This window comes from Prionailurus viverrinus, chromosome C2 (assembly GCF_022837055.1).
Source record: "Prionailurus viverrinus isolate Anna chromosome C2, UM_Priviv_1.0, whole genome shotgun sequence".
NCBI classification, from domain to species: Eukaryota; Metazoa; Chordata; class Mammalia; order Carnivora; family Felidae; genus Prionailurus; species Prionailurus viverrinus.
In genome coordinates, this window is record NC_062569.1 from 105,044,140 (window position 1) to 105,058,840 (window position 14,701).

At 36.8% G+C, this 14,701-nt stretch overlaps 1 protein-coding gene across 11 annotated transcripts in view; it reads right to left on the reverse strand.

The window, feature by feature from the left end:
- BBX (BBX high mobility group box domain containing) overlaps positions 1-14,701 on the reverse strand; it is a 286,902-nt gene that overhangs the window by 79,220 nt on the left and 192,981 nt on the right. For all 11 annotated transcript variants that reach the window (XM_047875041.1, XM_047875040.1, XM_047875030.1 and 8 more), the window contains one exon: positions 7,316-7,511. In XM_047875041.1, the coding sequence (XP_047730997.1) occupies positions 7,316-7,511 (196 nt within the window). The remainder of the gene's footprint in view (positions 1-7,315; positions 7,512-14,701) is intronic.

Sequence of the window (14,701 nt, forward strand, 5' to 3'; positions counted from 1 at the left end):
AATACTTTTAAGATTTTAAATGAATCCTTTTTATATTAGTGGAGGTCTTTATTCTCTTCCTTCAATAACCAACGGAAACAAAAGGACAAAATAAAAACAGCAATGTGGTAGATCTACAATCCAGAGGTATAATTAAACAAGTTTTTTTTTTTTTTTTTTTTTTTTTTTTTTAAGTAGACCTCATGCCCCGTGCAAAGCCCAACGTGGGGCTTAAACTTATGACATCAAGACCTGAGCTGTGATCAAGAATCAGATGCCCAACGGACAGAGCCACCCAGGCGCCCCTAAACAAGTAAAGGATTAAAAACAATAACAAGCCTATATCCTTTAAGATTATCTTAAATGAATTAAGTTTTAGATCTGCAATGAAATAACATATATGACAGTGCCTAACTCAGTGCTTGTCCTAGTGCATATAGCTCCTAAATAAATACGTTTTTATTTTTAGGAATCTCTCCTAAATTAAAAATGAGAATCAGAGGCGCCTGGGTGGCTCAGTTGGTTAAGCCTCCAACTCTTGATTTCGGCTCAGGTCATGACCTCAGAGTTGTGAGATCAAGTCCCACACTGGGCTTCATGCTAAGCATGGAGCCTCCTTGAGATTATTTCTCTTTGCCCCTCCCCCTAAAAAATAAACAAACAATTTTTTTTTTAAAGAGAATCAGGCATACTCTTGCGTGAAGACACTGAGGTGTTTTTCTTTTCTGTTTAAAGATATGACCTTAAGTATATCCTTGTATACAATCTGTCTTACTCATGAAGCAACTCTGACCACATCTTGTATACAAATTTTTTTAAAAATTGAAAAAATAATCTGAGATTATTAAAAAAAAAAAAAAAGAAAAAGGTTATCATAGGGGAAAACAGGCCACCAAATGATCAGGTGGTCTAGAAATAGCTCAGTGTTGGAAAGTAGCCACACAGGAAGATACACATACAGAAAACACAGGAACTCTAGCTTTTATGATGAAACAAGGCACTTTGCTGTTGTTTTAAGATTCCACTTTTAATTAAATGTTGAGTTTAAGAACTGTGCTTTGTTAAAATAGACACTTAAATCTGTTTAAAATTAAAATAAGGAGGGGGAAATAAATTTAGCAGAAAGTAAAATTTTAATTTGGTTCTTCAGGGCAGCTAAATACTTTTACAGCTGTCATTCTAGGGATCAGGAGGACTGGATGATTGCTTTCTAATAGAAATAAAAATGTTTTAGGTCAAATATAAAGTAAAATAGGAACATGCTCACCTGACGATTTATTTCAGTTATGTACCAATGTAACTTTGCAAGAAGTTTGCTGTACAGATAATAAAACACAGACCAAAAAATTGCCATCATCCTTTACATTAATTTACACTTACATAATGTTATCTAGAACATCAAAAATATACAGATAGCATGCTTTCCCTTTACCAACAAGGCCAGTACTCAATTAAATTCTATAGCACTTTCCCTTCTTGGAAATCATACATTTAGCTGCTTTGGGATTATTGAAAATAGCAAAATCTCATGTGACAAGGACTAATGGAAAAACAGAAGAGGCTCCATGTTGAGGAAAAGCTTAAGTTGTCCTTTAAAGGCCCTGTAAGGATCCCTCAGATTCAAACAGCTAGGCACCATGTTTAAAAAAATTTTTTTTTAATGTTTATTTATTTTTGAGAGAGAGAGAGAGAGAGAGAGAGAGAGAGAGAGAGACAGAGAGAGAGAGAAAAGCAGAGAGACAGGGAGACACAGAATTCAAAGCAGGGTCCAGGCTCTGAGCTGTCAGCACAGAGCCCGACGTGAGGCCTGAACCCACGAACTGTTGAGATCATGACCTGAGCCGAAGTCAGACACTTAACCGACTGAGCCACCCAGGCAGCCCTAGGCACCATGTTTTAATTAAAGGCAAATCTATTTGCTTTCATTGTGTTGTGAGAGATACCACTGGAAATATCACAACAGTGTTATCCACTACACATACACCATCTCAACAAGGCCGTGACCATGGAGTACCAACATATGTCACTGACCCTCACAGAATGACACAAACTCAAGAAGGTGTTTTCTGTCCTTATTTTACTTTAAAAGAACATTGTTTTTGTAAAGCTGACCTGTAAAAATCTTGGTTGATGTCTAGATCTCAGACAGTTCGATTTGTAGGTATGAAAGGCAGATAAATAAACTGTCAAAAATGGTATAAAAAACAGACATCTTTCATAGTTTTCGAAGGTTTCATAGCTTTATCTACAATTATTATTGGTTTGTGAAGAGCCATTGTATGAAAAACACCTACTGTTGTTGATTTAGAACTGGGAGCAAAAGCTGTGGAAGACAAACGATAATTAAAGGAATTCCGTTGCCAGCCAATCATCCATATAGTCTTTTATGATCCTGATGATAAAATGTTTTATTATGAAACACTGCAACTGATATAATCTGGAAAGTCCACAGGGCTCACCAAGACTGCTGGAAGGAGAACGAAACTACAGTTGTACAATGACAGTTGTAAAAGTAAGAGCCCTGCATTTTGATTCTTCTGGGATACATAGGAGGATCATTTTGGTGGTTTACCTAGAATTATACCATAGACACCTACATGACAACTACCTGAAGATTTTGTTTCCTCAGGATGCTATTATGTCAGACTGCATTTCTTCCCCCCCCCCCCTTTTTTTAATGTTTATTTATTTTTGAGAGCGAGAGACAGAGCATGACCACGGGAGGGGCAGAGAGAGAGGGAGACACAGAATCGGAAGAGGCTCCAGGCTCTGAGCTGTCAGCACAGAGCCCGACACAGGGCTCAAACCCAGGAACCGTGAGATCATGACCTGAGCCAAAGTTGGATGCTTAACCAACTGAGCCACCCAGGTGCCCGTCAGACTGCATTTTTTAGTGTTCATATATGACAACACCACATACTTTGTTATACTATGAATCACACACTGAATCACTAAGTTCTTTCTTTTATTTTTTAAGGAGCCTGCATACACTTTTCCGTTAGTGGGTGCACCAATTTACAACAGTGCACAAGGGTTCCCTTTTCTCTACCTGTTCACCAGCACTTGTTCTTGCTGGTCTTTCTGATGATGTTAATTCTAAGAAGCTGAGGTGGTATCTCATTGTGGCTTTTTAATTTGCATTTTCCTATTGATTAGTGATGTTGAGTGTCTTCTGAAGTACCTAGTTGGTCATTTGTACATCTTCTTTGGATCAATGTCTATTCAGGTCCTCTGCCCACTTTTTACTGGGGTTTTGTTTCTGTTTTTTACTACTGACTTGTAGGAATTACTTACAGATTTTTGGATATTTGGATTTTTAATTTTGTTGCTTGTGCTTTAGGTGCCACATCCAAAAGAGACCATTACCAAGACCTATGTCAAGGAGCTTTATTCCTATGTTTTCTTCTAGGATTTCCATAGTCTCAAATTTCGTATTTAAGTCTTTAATCCATTTCAAGTTGATTTTTTATGGTTTAAGATATGGGTCCAGTTTCATTTATTTTTACATGTGAATATCCAATTACTCCAGCACCATTTATTGAAAAGACGATCTTTTTTCCATTTAGTATTCTTGGTTCCCTTGTCAGATATTGGTTGACTGTGTAAGTTTGGGTTTACTTATGGGATCCTGATTCTCTTCCATTGGTCTATATGTCTGTTTTTATGTCTTAATGAGTATGGGTTTATAGCTTGAAATCAGAAAGTATGAGGCCTCCTCCTTTGTTCTCATTTCTCAGGATTTCTTCGGCTATTCAGGGTCTTCTTTTGTGGCTCCATATAAATTGTAGGGGTGTCCTTTCTATTTCTGTAAAAACTGCCATTGGAATCTTGGTAGGGATTTCTTTATAGATGGCTTTTGGCTGTATTGTTTTAACAATATTAATTCTTTCAATCCATAAACACAGAAAACCTTTCCATTTATCTGTGTCTTCTTCAATTTCTTTCATCAGTTTCTTGTAGTTTTTGAAGATCTTTTACCTATTTAAATTTATTACTATTTTATTGTTTTAATGCTATTGTAAATAGGATCGATTTAGTCCTTTTTCAGAATATCTGTTGTTAGTGTATAGAAACACTACTTATCTTTATATATTAACCTCATATCCTGCAACTTTACTGAATTCGTTGATTAGATCCAATAGTTTCTTGGTTAAGTCTTTAGGATTTTCCAAATATTAAGTCATGTCATCTGCAAACAGAAAATTTTACTTTTTTTCAAAACTTTTTTTTTCTTTATTTCTTCTTCTTGCCTATTGCTCTAGCTAGCACTTCTAGTGTGATGATGAATAAGAGTGATGAGTTGGCACAGTTGTCTTATTCCTGACCTTAAAGGAAAAGCTTCCAGCCTTTCACTATTATGAGGCACCTGTGGACTTTCTCTATATGGCCTTTATCATGTTAAGATACCTTTCTTCTGTGACTAATTTGTTAAGAGCGTTTATCATGAATGGATGTTGGATTTCGTCAAGTGCTTTTTCTGTATTTATTGAGATGGTCACATAGGTGTTGAACTATCCCTGCATCCCCAGGATAAATCCCACTTGATCACAGTGAATGATCTTTTTAATGTGCTGCTGGATTCAGTTTGCTAGTATTTTGAGAATTTTTGAATCTATTATTTGTCAGGAATATTGGTTTGTAGTTTTCTTTCCTAGTAGTGTCCCTTTCTGATTTTGGTATCAGAATAATGCTGGCTATCATAAAATGAATTTGGGAATTGTCCCTCCTCTTTGATATTTTTGGGAGAGTTTGAGAAGAACTAGTGTTAATTCTTTAAATGTTTGGTAAAATTTACCAGGTAAGCCATCTGATCCTGGGCTTTCCTTCATTGGGAAATTTTTTATTACTAACTCAATCTCCTTACTCATAATTGGTTTATTAAGATTTTCTATTTTTTCCTAATTCAGTGCTGGTACATTGTAGGTTTCTAAACATTTCTCCATTTCTCCTAGGTTGTCCAGTTTGTTGGCATATAGTTGTTCATAGTAGCCTCTACTGATCCTTTGTATTTCTGTGGTATCAGTTGCAATGTCTTTTTCATTTATAATTTTTTAAATTTGAGTCCTTTATATTTTTTCTGTGGTTAGTCTGGCTATAGGTTTATTTTTTCAAAGAACGAACTCTTAGTCTCATTAACTTTTTCTCTTGTTTTTCTGTTCTCTATTTCATTTATTTATGATCAAATCTGTCTTATTTCCCTTTTTCCACTAGCCTGAGCTCTGTTTTTCTTTCTCTAGTTTCTTAAGGCACAGAGTTAGGTTGTTCTGGGGATCTTTCTTGCCTCTTAATGTGGGCATTTGTTGCTATAAACTTCTCACTTAGAACTGCAAATTCTGCAGTGTTAGGTCTCCATTTTTCGTTCATCTCAAGAAACTTGTTTATTTCTCCTTTAATTTCTTCTTTGATCCATCGATTGTTCTATAGACTGTTGTTTAATTTTCATGAGGTTTTCAATTTTCCAGCTTTCCTCTTGCTTTTGATTTCTAGTTTCATGCCATTGTGGTCAGAAGACATTTGGTATGGTTTTAATTTTCTTGAATTCGCTAAGACTTGTTCTGTGGCAACACATGGTCTACTGTAGAAAATGTTCCATGTTTACATAGAAACAACCTACATGTCCACTGATGGATGAATGAATAAAGAAGATGCGATTTAATATACACATATATACACAATGATATATTATTCTGCCATAAAAAATGAGGGAATCCTACCATTTGTGAAGAAATGGATGCACACTGAAGGCATTATGCTAAGTGACATAAGTCAAAGAAAGATAAATGCTGTATGATCCTAGTTATATGTGGAATCTTAAAAAAAAATCACAGAAAGAAATCAGACTTGTGATTGGCAGAGAAACAGTGTGGAGGAAGGAAGAATTGGAGGAAAGGTGGTCACAGGTTTCCAATTACAAGATAAGAAAGTACTATGGATATAATGTACAACATTATACGTACAGCTGACACTGCTATATGACATACAGCAAAGTTGTTAAGAGAGTTAATTCTAAGAGTTCTAATCACAAGGAGAAATTTTTTCCCTCTTTTCCCTTTTCCTTTTTTATTCTACCTATAGGAGGAGATAGATGTTAGCTGAACCTACTGTAATCATTTCACAATATATGTAAATCAAACCATCAGTCTGTAGGTCTTAAACTTATACATTAATGTAGGTCAATTATTGCTCAATAAAACTGGATTACAAAACTGGATTAAAAAGGTGTTAATCCCAATATTGTTCATCCTGCTTTCCCAGGTTCCCCATACTGTAAATGGTTCATGCTCTCATTTTGAAGAAAATTTGTTTATAATGAATAATGAAATAGGAACCATATAGCTCTATACCAACTTCATAGTTTCCACCCTGCTCAATCTCCCAACTTAATCCTGGAAAATTTCTCCCTTGATTACTGCACTGCAACAGCCAGGGAAGACAGAGCCATGTGCAGAATGAATGTAAGTACTTTATTTCACGGTAATAAATGCTCTAGCATTCCTTACCACCCAAAGAGTATTAAAGGCCCCATAACAAATGGGGCCATCTGGAAGTTTTCATTTGCCTGGGTCATACAGGAATGGGGGCAGAAGGGGGATGGCGGGTAGAAAGGGAATTCCCTCTAAGAAACAGCTGTCAGATTCATCTCAGACTTGTGATGGAACTGTTCATATTCTTGCCCTTGAGGTTTCAGATCCTCAAATGATCAACATTAATTATGGCTTTATAAGAACCCATGATAACTAAGATACTTACTAGGATAGCTAATAGTGTGTATGTATGTTTAAGCTACTTTGTTACATTATAAAATGCCCTGAGCTCTTAATCTCCACCTTGCGGTCTGCCTTTCCATAATGTCAATGCCAGAAATTCACATATATGCATGACTCTACTACTTGGTTCACACTTCCTTTAGTTATACATACACATTCTATGTATATCATGTTCCAAAGCTTTCAGATATGCTATATTTGCAATGCTGCACACTGGTTATAAATTTTACTTCCTTCTCTCTCTTTCTCTCTATAGACTATTTATTAAAAGTACTACCTAAATGTATTGCCTTATCCTTAAAAAAAAACAAACAAAAAACAGGTAGAGGAGCACCTGGGTGGCTCTGTCAGTTGGGTGTCTGACTCTTGATTACAGCTGAGGTCACGATCCCACAGTTTGTGGGACTGGACCCTATGGTGGGCTCTGTGCTGACAGCACAGAGACTGCTGGGATTCTGTCTCTCTCTCCCTCTGCCCTTCTCCCTTGCTTGAGCTCTCTCCCTAAAAAAGAAAGAAAGAAAGAAAAAAAAAAAGAACAGGTAGAAGATAGAAATAATGTCTAAACTCACCAGCCATTCCAAAGTTTAGCTGAGGCATTTCTTCGGTCTTTGCTTTCTTGGGGCTTGGCAAATCTCTTGAAGACTCAGATGGGAAGGCCCACAGTTTCTTTCGTGGATTAACAGTGGGTGTTGGGGATTTCACAGGCTTGTTTGTGGTAGGACACCATTTATAGCCAGGATTCGCTTTCATAAATGCATCTTTATACTATAAATAAAGAACAGATAAGATTTTAATTAATATATAGATTGAAAGTTTTAACAGACTTCATATCTCATCCCCCCTCCCCCATTACAAAATGAAGGAAAAATTACTTTCAATAACTTCTGTGGTTTTACTTATTGAATGGCAATCTCAGCATGCATTTAACTACTAGAAAGTTCATTTGTGGAAGAAGGGTACAGAGGCAGCACATTTGTTTCTTTCGACCCACATTTTTTTTAAGCATCCAAAAAGATGTCTTACCATGATTAAGAGGGAGTTACTTGTTAGGTAAAGACTGAAACATCAGAGTTCAAACCCTAGCACTATGTGACCAAAGAAGCAGAACATACCTCTCTGGGTCTCACCCTTAAGTTTCCATAAATTGAGACCAATATCACCAATATGTAGGGTCATTGTAAACAAGGGTGTACAGCATGGCACCAACTTCAAAGTGGGTATCAGGTACACATTACAAACTGTTAGTCAATACCAGAGCCAGAAACCAGATTCTGTTCACTGCTTAATTTGGTAAGTATGGCAAAAATTAACTCTGTGCTTTGACATACGGGTAAGGTAAATACAGGCACACTTAACAGAGCAAAGTGACCAGTTTGGGGATAAACAAGCTGAGATCAAGAGTGGGAGAAGGGGAACAAGGTAGGGAAAACTGACGTATAACTTTTTAGTTATTTGAAGACGCTGGGCCATGTAGAGGAAAGAGCACAAGCATACCTCAAAGATACTGTGGGTTTGCTTCCAGACTACCACAATAAAGGGAGTGTCCCAGTAGAGCCAGTCGAATGGATTTTTTGGTTTCCCAATGTGTATAAAGGTTATGTTTACACTATACTACAGTCTATTAGGTGTACAGTAGCATTATTTTAAAAAATAATATATATTTTTTCATGTTTATTCTTTTTGAGAGAGAGAGAGCAGGGGAGGGGCAGAGAGAGAGGGAGACAGAGGATCTGAAGTGGGCTCTGAGCTGAGAGGAGAGAGCCTGAGGTGGGCTTGAATTCACAAACTGTGAGATCATGACCTGAGTCCAAGCTGGACGCTTAACCAACTGAGCTGCCCAGGTGCCCCCCCCTCCTTTCTTTTAATAGATAGAGAAAGAGCAAGCAGGGGAGAGGGGCAGAGGGAGAGAGGGAGAGAGACAGAGAGACAGAGAGCGAGAGAGTGAGTGTGTGTTATGGAGGCTCAATGCTCAGCATGGAGCCCAATATGGGACTTGATCCCACGACGCTGGGATCATGACCTGAGCTGAAATCAGGAGTCAGAAGCTCAACCGACAGAGCTACCCAGGCTCCTCAACAACGAAATATCTTAATTAAAAGTACTTTGTTGCTAAGAAATGCTAACCATCATCTGAGCTTTCAGCAAGCTGTAATCAATCACTGATCACAGATCACCACAACAAACATAATAATGAAGAAGTTTGAAATATTGCAAGAATTACCAAAGCAGAGACATGGCAGAGACATGAAGTGAGCAAATGCTGTTGGAAAAAAAGGTGCCAACAGTCTTGCTGTAAAGAGCAATGCCATAAAACGTCATTTGGTAAAAAATGAAATACGTGTGAAGTATCAGCATAGTAGGATTTCGACTGCAAGTGTGAGCAGGCTAAGAGCTGCGATGTGTGGTGTTGCAGTTAATCCATCAGACTCTATGTCTTGGAGGTTTCAACCTTCACTGACAATATCCTCCCTTCCTCCCTTCCCCTTTACTTTTCTGTGACTGCCTCCTATAACTCTCCCAACTCTGATGCTTCTTTCCCCTTCTGTGACCATAGAACTAAATGAAATACATTCACCGCTATTCATTATATAGTGCTAAAAGTCATATCAACTAATAAAAATGTATTTAACATGTATTCAATTATATGTGACTAACTGCTGGAAACTTTACTAAATCAATACAACTGCTACAATCCCATAAGCTTGCCTTTTGAAATGGTCACACCATATGTAAAGTAAACTAATTTAGTATGCACTCCCAACAGCTTTTTATTTAACCCAACAGGAAAAACGGTTCTTTTATCCTTGGTATAAGAAAGCGTATATAATCCAAATAACCTTTTTCTATCTTTTCACTTTAAATCATATGAACAAAAACTGTACTGTAGGTAATACAATGTAAGGGTTCGTATGTTAATAATCAATGGTTTAGAATTATCCCCAAATTACCTTAAGTCAAGTTTTCTGAATAAACTTTCTTGTTTTAAACTTAAAAGCTGTACATTTGCACATTGATACACGGGTACATGCAGAAGGAAGGCAGACACAAAATAATGGAAAAATACAGTTCCACGTTTCTTACAAAAATAATTAAAATAGGATGCAAGGCGAACGAAACTAGAATTTACCACCAACAGCAGAATAGATTTGGAGGAATCAAATGTGATCTGAGAGACACCCTACTCTACTGCACTCACCTGCATGGGGGATTCACATTTTAGGCTGAAGCAGACAAATAGCCTTGCCTCCCATCTGAAGGTGGAAAGTGACAAATGGTAGGGTGAGGTGCAAATGGAAGTAGCAGACACATGCATCATTACTGTGTCCAAGTAAAAGGCACATGGGCTGGGTTTGTCAGATGAACAGTCATCTGGACAAAGGTCACCACTCTATAAAATGACAAAAGACTTTCAAACAAATTAACACATTTGCCATGAGGGGGGAAAAAAAATGTAGTTTTTAAAGAAGAAAGTCCCAGTTGTGAAAAATGCTGGACTAGATGACAGACACTGGTTTAAAGCATGAATTAAAGTCTCTGCCTTCAAACTGTTTACAATCCACGATTAGTCACACAAACATACTATTTCTTTTTACACGTGGTTTGTAAGCATTCCCCTGGTTCAAGCATGAAAAATGATTCTTCAAAGGATCTGTAAAAGGGGAAGTGGCTTATGGGTTGAAGAACAGAAGGCAAGAGAAAAGCATGGAGCATGTGGGGTTTTATGGAAAATGGTAACTGAGAATTTACTAGGAGGGTCAATACTCTGGTAACACCATATTAAGCTTGCAGATACTTGATGTAAATGAGCAGTAACAAGACAACATTCATTAGCTCAATCAGAAATATACTGAGCAAAAGCATTAAGAATGTGGGGGACAGAGAAAAGAACACACATTCCTTGTCTTTAGGAATTTAAAGCTTACATGGAGATGCCATAAATTCATGTAAAGACACACTTGAACACCAAATAAAGGCAGAGGCAGAAAGAGCCTTGGGGTATGAGGATGTCTCTCTGTCCTTGGAACTGGGCACCTCATCAATCACTTGCTCTGATTCAACTATAAGAAACAACAGAAAGGCTTAATCATTTGTTGTGGTGAGGTTATCAAGAAAGGGATTACAGAGAAGGTTGAGTAATGGCAAAATGAAGGAAGACTGTATACAGTATGAAGCAAACAGCTGAGTGACACTTCACATTCTGGTCAACTCCGTGACAAAAATCCATCATTACAGGATTTAAAGGGTCAAAGAGATACGCTCCATCCATCTGGATCTTTGGGACAGGGTTCTTCATGCTGGGCATGAGAGGGAAACCTGTTTTCATCCAAGAACATCAATCACACAGGCTATTGGTCTAATCTCGCAGATAACTAACCTCTTGCTAAAATACCGATTTTCAAAAATTTCCCATTAAAATAAAAATTCACATCACGGCTTCCAATTTTTTTCTTTAAATTTCCAATTGATTAGATAACCTAAGTGCATCTACTTTACAGACACAGTTTATTATTTATACATGATGCTCAGCAAATGCGGGCTCTCTTCTCTCTGACCCCAACCACCACAACACTGTATTAGCAGTAATAACAAATCACTGTTATTCAGAGTGGTATTAAATACATACCCTTTGTCATGGTATTTTGCCAACTTCATATATGACAATGACATTATCATATACCAAAAAACAATACTCTATGTTAATATTTTAAAAATTGGGTCACAACATTAAGTATTTTTCTGGATCATTTATAAGAAAGGAAATTTGACCCTAAAAAGCACCTTAATGTTAATGAACACTGTACTAACTGTTCTCCAATTATTTGTTTTTAATGGTGGTTGGGGGAGGTGCCATCTAAAATCCAGTAATATTTCTAGCTATTATTGCAGTCGAGATTTTCTTCAGCACAGTGAAAAGAGAATGGCAACCTTGGTGAGGTCCAGGAATAAAGAATCCTGTAAATGTCTATACAAATAAAGACAGCTGAGAGGCACCTGGGTGGCTCAGTGGTTTGAGGGTCTGACTCTTGATTTCAGCTGAGGTCATGATCTCACAGTTCATGGGATTGAGCCCCACTTGAGGCTCAGGGCTGACAGTGCGGAACCTACTTGGGATTTTCTCTCTCTCTCTCTCTCTCTCTCTCTCTCTCTCTCTCTGCTCCTCTACCCGCCCCCCCCCCCAAATAAACAAACAAACAAATAACAAAGACAGCTGGTTCTGGTGCAAATATGAGAAATACCATTATGATAAAAAAAACAAAACAAAACAAAAAACAAACAAAAACAACAAAAACAAACCTACCAGAACCATGGAGATAAAAGTTATCTGATTTTTTAAAAAAGAGATAGAACATATTTTTTATTTTATAACACTGCAGGGGTCTAAGTGACCCCCAGCATAATAAATTTTGAAACAGTTGTATCTCTTCAAGGGGGCAGCAGAAATCACATTACCCAAGGGTGGAAGAGGGAAGGGAGATACTTGAGAAGTGGCACCAATCTGTACAGTCTTAGTTCCAGGAGTTCTAACTCTAAAATTGTTCACTTAGGGGCGCCTGGGTGGCTCAGTCGGTTAAGCGGCCGACTTCGGCTCAGGTCATGATCTCGCGGTCCGTGAGTTCGAGCCCGGCGTCAGGCTCTGTGCTGACAGCTCAGAGCCTGGAGCCTGTTTCAGATTCTGTGTCTCCCTCTCTCTGACCCTCCCCTATTCATGCTCTGTCTCTCTCTGTCTCAAAAATAAATAAATTTAAAATAAATAAATAAATATAGCTCTGTCTCAAAAATAAATTTAAAAATAAATAAATTTAAAAAATAATTTACAAAATTGTTCACTTAGATAATAAAACTCAACAGCACTATGTGACCTGAATTATTTTTACTAGGTATTTTTAATAGGGAGAAAACTAGACTATATTATGTGACAGAACACTGAATTAAGTTTATGGTTTTGACAGAATAAAAATATTTTAAGTCATACATTAACCTGTAAGACTTTCATGATAAAGCCACTCCAATAAAAATTATATACGTCAAAAAGTGACTTGAATAAGTGACCAGGGAATTGTTTGGTTCTACTATAGGAAAGTTATAAAGGAAAAACTGAGTTGGCTGTGGATATGGTTACCTAAATTGGCTGTAAAGATTATCATGGCAAGATTAGTTCATTTTCATATATAAATTTTTAAAAGGACTACTTTACTCCAATGTAGGTAAATCAGGGGAAAAGTAAATTTAATTAGCACAAATTTCAGAATTTCTTTTAAAATATAATTTTTTTAGGGACGGCTGGGTGGCTCAGTAGGTTAAGTGTCTGACTCTTGACCTTGGCTCAGGTCATGATCTCCTGGTTCATGAGATTGAGCCCTGCGTCAGGCCTGCTTGGGATTCTCTCTCTCTCCCTCTCAGTCTCTGCCCTTCCCCTGCTTATGTTCCTCCCCACCTCTGGAAATAAATAAATAAACTTTTAAAGTAAATGAATTAAATAAAATAAATGAATTAATTAAAGTAATTTTGCTAATTTTTAAAAAGTAGATAGGAATCTGGGTAAATAAAACATTTGATTTCTGAAAATGTATTACTAAATTCATACATTAACTAATTTGAATTGTAAAATGTGTGAGTTTTCTTCTAAAATATGTGCTCACTAAGGCATACTAATTTAGATTTTCTCTTTACAAAATAATTTGCAGCGTGAATTTGTAATTTTTCAAACAGTACAAAAATTAATTTTTATCTACATCCCTTGAATGATCATCAATTTCAAAGTAATCAAGAGTTACTATAGTAACATCTTACAGGATATTGGAGTATTAGGTCCCACCATCAATCTAAAAATTAATATCTGAAACCAATACCAAAATGAGTTCTAAGAGACTCAGTTTAAATTCTCAATATATCACTTGCTGTGGGATCTATTTTTTGTCACTAGTCATGGGTTCCTTATAAAGTCTTTATAATTTTATTTGATTTGAATATTTAACTGTTAGTGTTTACTAACTAAAAGGACTGATATTTCCAAAATCAAGTAGTTAGCTCACTTAACTACACATCTATCTGGTTAGAGGCTATCAATCACACTGAATAGTATCTGCAAGTTGAACAAATGATGTAATTAGTTTTGTTGGTTCTTGTGTTTCAGCTTTGTGTTTTAGTAGGCTTTCATTGTGTTAACATGCCCTGATAAAAATAGTAAATAATTACTTTGTAAAGAAGTATCAAATACAGACAAACTTAAGTTTTCTTACCAGGAATAAAAACTATACTACCATTTTAGAGGTGCTCGGATGGCTCAGTGAGTTAAGCATCTGACTCTTGGTTTTGGCTCAGGTCACAATCTCACAGTTTGTGGGTGAACCCCCGCATTGGGCTCTATGCTGACAGTGTGGAACCTGCTTGGGATTCTCTCTCTCTCTCTCTCTCTCTCTCTCTCTCTCTCTCTCTCTCTCTCTCTGCTCCTCCCTCAGTTGTGCATTTTCTCTCTCTCTCTCAAAATAAATAAACTTAAAACAAAAAACTACCATTTATAGCATTTTAAGCTCTACAAGAGAATGCTTGTATGTACACGCTTTATTTGCATTTTACTCAACCCTATGAGGGCAGGCATCTTTATTGACCTTTTACAGAGCTGGAAACTCAGAAAGGTCTGAGAAGGGAGAAAGCCAAGTATGAGAGCTCAAGCTCTATTACTACTAACTTGCATCCTTGGATAAATCACATAAGTGTTCTGGATCTCAGTGTCATCATTAGCTTTTGCAAACAACCCCCACCCCCACACACACAAAAAAAAACACCTACCTTCTGGGATTATTCTAAGTTAAATATTTATAAAGGAACTCTGGGAAGAATAAAGCAATATTCAAAAGTTGATTATTATCATCTCAAAAATAAACATTTAAATATTTTTTTCTAATGCAGTGAGAAAGTCCTGATATCTGGAACATAGGAATGACAAAGGTCTC